General features: G+C 33.9%; 2 protein-coding genes across 2 annotated transcripts in view; one reads left to right on the top strand and one right to left on the bottom strand.

The window, feature by feature from the left end:
* Positions 1 to 50, top strand: part of LOC9298347 (transcription initiation factor TFIID subunit 14b) — a 1,144-nt gene extending 1,094 nt beyond the window's left edge. The window contains exon 5 of the mRNA XM_002862225.2: positions 11 to 50. Coding sequence (XP_002862271.2) covers positions 11 to 50 — 40 coding nt within the window. The remainder of the gene's footprint in view (positions 1 to 10) is intronic.
* A 2,237-nt stretch (positions 51 to 2,287) lies between these two features.
* On the bottom strand, positions 2,288 to 3,231 carry LOC9298348. Its single transcript, XM_002862224.2, has 3 exons — positions 3,081 to 3,231; positions 2,797 to 2,993; positions 2,288 to 2,715 (listed from the first exon to the last, which is right to left on the bottom strand). The coding sequence occupies exons 2-3, from the start codon at positions 2,964 to 2,966 to the stop codon at positions 2,451 to 2,453; spliced, it is 435 nt and encodes a 144-aa protein (XP_002862270.2). The 5' UTR covers positions 2,967 to 2,993; positions 3,081 to 3,231; the 3' UTR covers positions 2,288 to 2,450.
* Positions 3,232 to 3,313: the final 82 nt, after the last annotated feature.

The raw sequence follows: 3,313 nt of genomic DNA, 5'->3' as shown, positions 1-3,313 counted from the left end.
GTGAAAACAGGTCAGACTGTGAATCTGATTCTGTAGCCATCTTCCATTGAGTTGGGAGATTGGTATGTTGTAACATTACTGTGTATTAGCATAGATTTCCATTTATCTTGTATTAATAAACAACAAAAAAAAGATTAGTTTTAATTTCTTATTATAGGCTCTCTCTCCTCTGTTCCAGTTTCATAAACTCTTTTTAATACTCTTTAACTTATCAGTGACTGCAACTGCAAAAGAACTCTTCAAGATTCGACAAAGAATGCGTGCAAAATCCTCTGAGATTCCGTACCATTCCTATTGCAAGATCCCCAAACAAAGAACAAGATCCCCACTATAACCGTTTTGTTAAACTCCGTCGTCCCTTAAGAGTTTATTTCCACATTGTATAATGAATCAAAGCAAACAATAAATCAGTCTAGGTTAGTTTGGTATGCTGCGAGCGTTGTAGCTCACTGACTAACATTATTGAATGGAAAAAAGTGAAGCAACGGGGCTAAAATTTTAAAAATGAGCAACTCTTTTGCAACACCTTCACAAGAAGAGTTTCGTCGTTAGGAATCAAGAAGAGCTAATCCGCAGAAAGATGCTTTCGGGACTCTTTTGCAACACCTTCACAAGGTTTTCAGGGCTTGTTTGTCGGTAGGATCGATTGCAAAATCTAAGAATTTGATCAGAATCATCCCCAAGTCATATATCATATCATGCTTGCTTTTTCGGGACCTTTTAATGTTGATGCTTGATATAATACATAGTGACTACTTGAATGTTACATACTCACAATCAAAATCAAAACCATGAATCTTTTTCCCTTAGATTAGTCGTCGCTTTTGTTTCATATGAAAAAATATTCACACATGCATACACTAAAACGTTTAATATATAAAATTATTAGTGCTTCTCATGATTCAACACTGCGGACCGACCAGTATCCGGTCTGTAGTAACCGGGCTTCGTATCTGGTATCCACCATCACAATTACTGACAATTTGATTATTAAAATTTTTAAAGATAGACACCATCATGAAACGGTTTGACAATATTCAATCAAAACCCTCATAAGTCACGTACTGTATATCTCCTAAACTAATGATCATAAAAATATGGATATTGATTTTGGGAGTGAAAAATAAAAGGATCTTACCGTGAAATTGTGTTAGAGATGAAATAAGAGAAACGTCTAGAAAGAGAAAGAGATTGAGCCATTTTTAAAAACTTTTCTAATAATGTTAATGAGGAAGAAATTAACTTACTGATTTAGTATTACCAGAGGAGAGCTATATATGTATAGCGAACATGCCAAATGTTGTTAAAAAGTATATCTTAATTTAACAATCATAGAACCAAAAGCATATACAATAAATAAAATCAGTATCTCACGTGTCTTGATCGGACGCGTCAGAAAAGAAAAATTCAATTATGGTTAATGAAGTTATGAAATGATCCCACGTCTTGCTTTATATTTCTTACAAAATTATAAGACGTGTAAAAAAATCAATCACAAGTATTATATATAATCACTAATCAGTGATGGTCTTAAAAGTTATAAAAATAAGTAGAGATTTGTGACCAATTTTTTATGGGATAAACATAGAGGATATATGTCAAAGATGATGTGTCGATGAAAAAACGAAACCATTACTTAATTGTTTTTTTTTTTATTATGATGGAGAATTTGGAAATCAAGAAACATGAATATATATCTTTTACTCTAAGGGACGACTAAACCCATGAAATATTAGATCTGCAACATATGATGTGGAAGATAATTTTTTTGAAGAGGTTAGGAAAAACACACAAAATTTGAGAACTCTTTTTCAACATTTCATAAGAGAGCATCATAAGCAATACGTTACAGATCTACTTGATCTTAAGACAAACATTTAGCTCAAAACCGATGTTTGCCTGCAATGCAAAGCACCTACATCAACCCCTGGCAATCACAAAGTGAACGCCATTCAAAGATTCTAGAAACAAAAAAAACATTTAGGACGCATCTTAAACGTGTAACTTGAAATCTCACAAATTCTCAAAAACGTTTTTCTCTCTTGTGCTCACTGTTTCAATGTCTAAATCATTGTAGAAATTTTTTTCTTTTTTTTTTAATACAGTCCAAAACCTCTCCCAATTAACATAAAAATATTCCCTTTTCTTCTTTTTTTGAGCGTGTTTGGAAGCTGCTTTAGTTCCTCTTCTCTTCGTTTTTTGTTCTTAAGCTTCTTGCTTCCATATATATATATACTACTGGTACACCATTTTATGAATTTAAGACAGAACATAACACACCCAGTTCTAAAGAAAGAAAAAAAGTATCATTTACTCAAAAATCTAATAATATTAGCGTGTTAATCTGAAGACAATTTCAAATCTACTATGCTCCTTCAATCAAAATTAGCAGTTCTCTATGCTCAAAAAAGAGAACTCAATGAACTCAACAACCCCGATAATGTTTGTATTTATATAGTATTGTCGCCTAAGAAGGCGAAAACCCGTCTCTTGAAAATGCGGGCTAAATCCATGATTTCTGTATTCCTCATTCTCTGAACACTGTTTTCAGGTTGTCCTAGTAAGTTTCTTTTACGGGATAATCTTGTGGCTGCATCAACTGTTAGACTCGCCATGTCTCTGCTCTTTGTTAGTTCTTTTAGAATAGTAGCAGAGCTTGACAAGCCAGAGACAAGTCTGTTTAGTAATATCAGTATCTCTCTCATCAATAATGTCCTGCACCAGTAAAACAAATAGATTTTTGTAAGTCATTAGATTAAAAAATTTAGTTGTAAATCACCCGGGTGTAGAACAAACCTCGCTTTCAAGATTTCCGCTTTTGGACGAAACTCTGTTGATTCCGAGTCTATTTCTGCAACTAAAAGATGAAGTATCACCATTAAAAAGTTGGTATCTTGAGGTAGTTTGTGATTTGAGAGCAGTTCATAGCCAGAGTTTCCTGAAGAAGCTGCTAAGGCCAAGATCATTATTACATTCCGACATAATTCCAGATCCTGGAATTCAAATCAACCGAAAGCTGTGTTAATAATCCAATTGCAGTAAACTACTTGACACAAAGGTTTTTTCAGTTTTCTTATTACCTCTGATGTCTTTCTGGGAGAAGTCAAACAATCTGCTAAGCCTTCAAAGATCTTACCAAATGCTTCTGTAGCAAAGAGATTTACTTCACTATCGTTTTCAGTATCTGAAGAGTTCTTTTCCTCATGCGAGAGAATCAAATCTATCGTATAGTTTAGGGCCTAGATCGCCTAGTTTAACATTAGGTTGGGCAGCAACCTGCACGCCGTCTCCCCCCTCCTCTTTTAATTATTTT

This window comes from Arabidopsis lyrata (assembly GCF_000004255.2).
Source record: "Arabidopsis lyrata subsp. lyrata unplaced genomic scaffold ARALYscaffold_801, whole genome shotgun sequence".
Taxonomy (NCBI): Eukaryota; Viridiplantae; Streptophyta; class Magnoliopsida; order Brassicales; family Brassicaceae; genus Arabidopsis; species Arabidopsis lyrata.
This window is presented reverse-complemented; position numbering and strand designations above follow the sequence as displayed.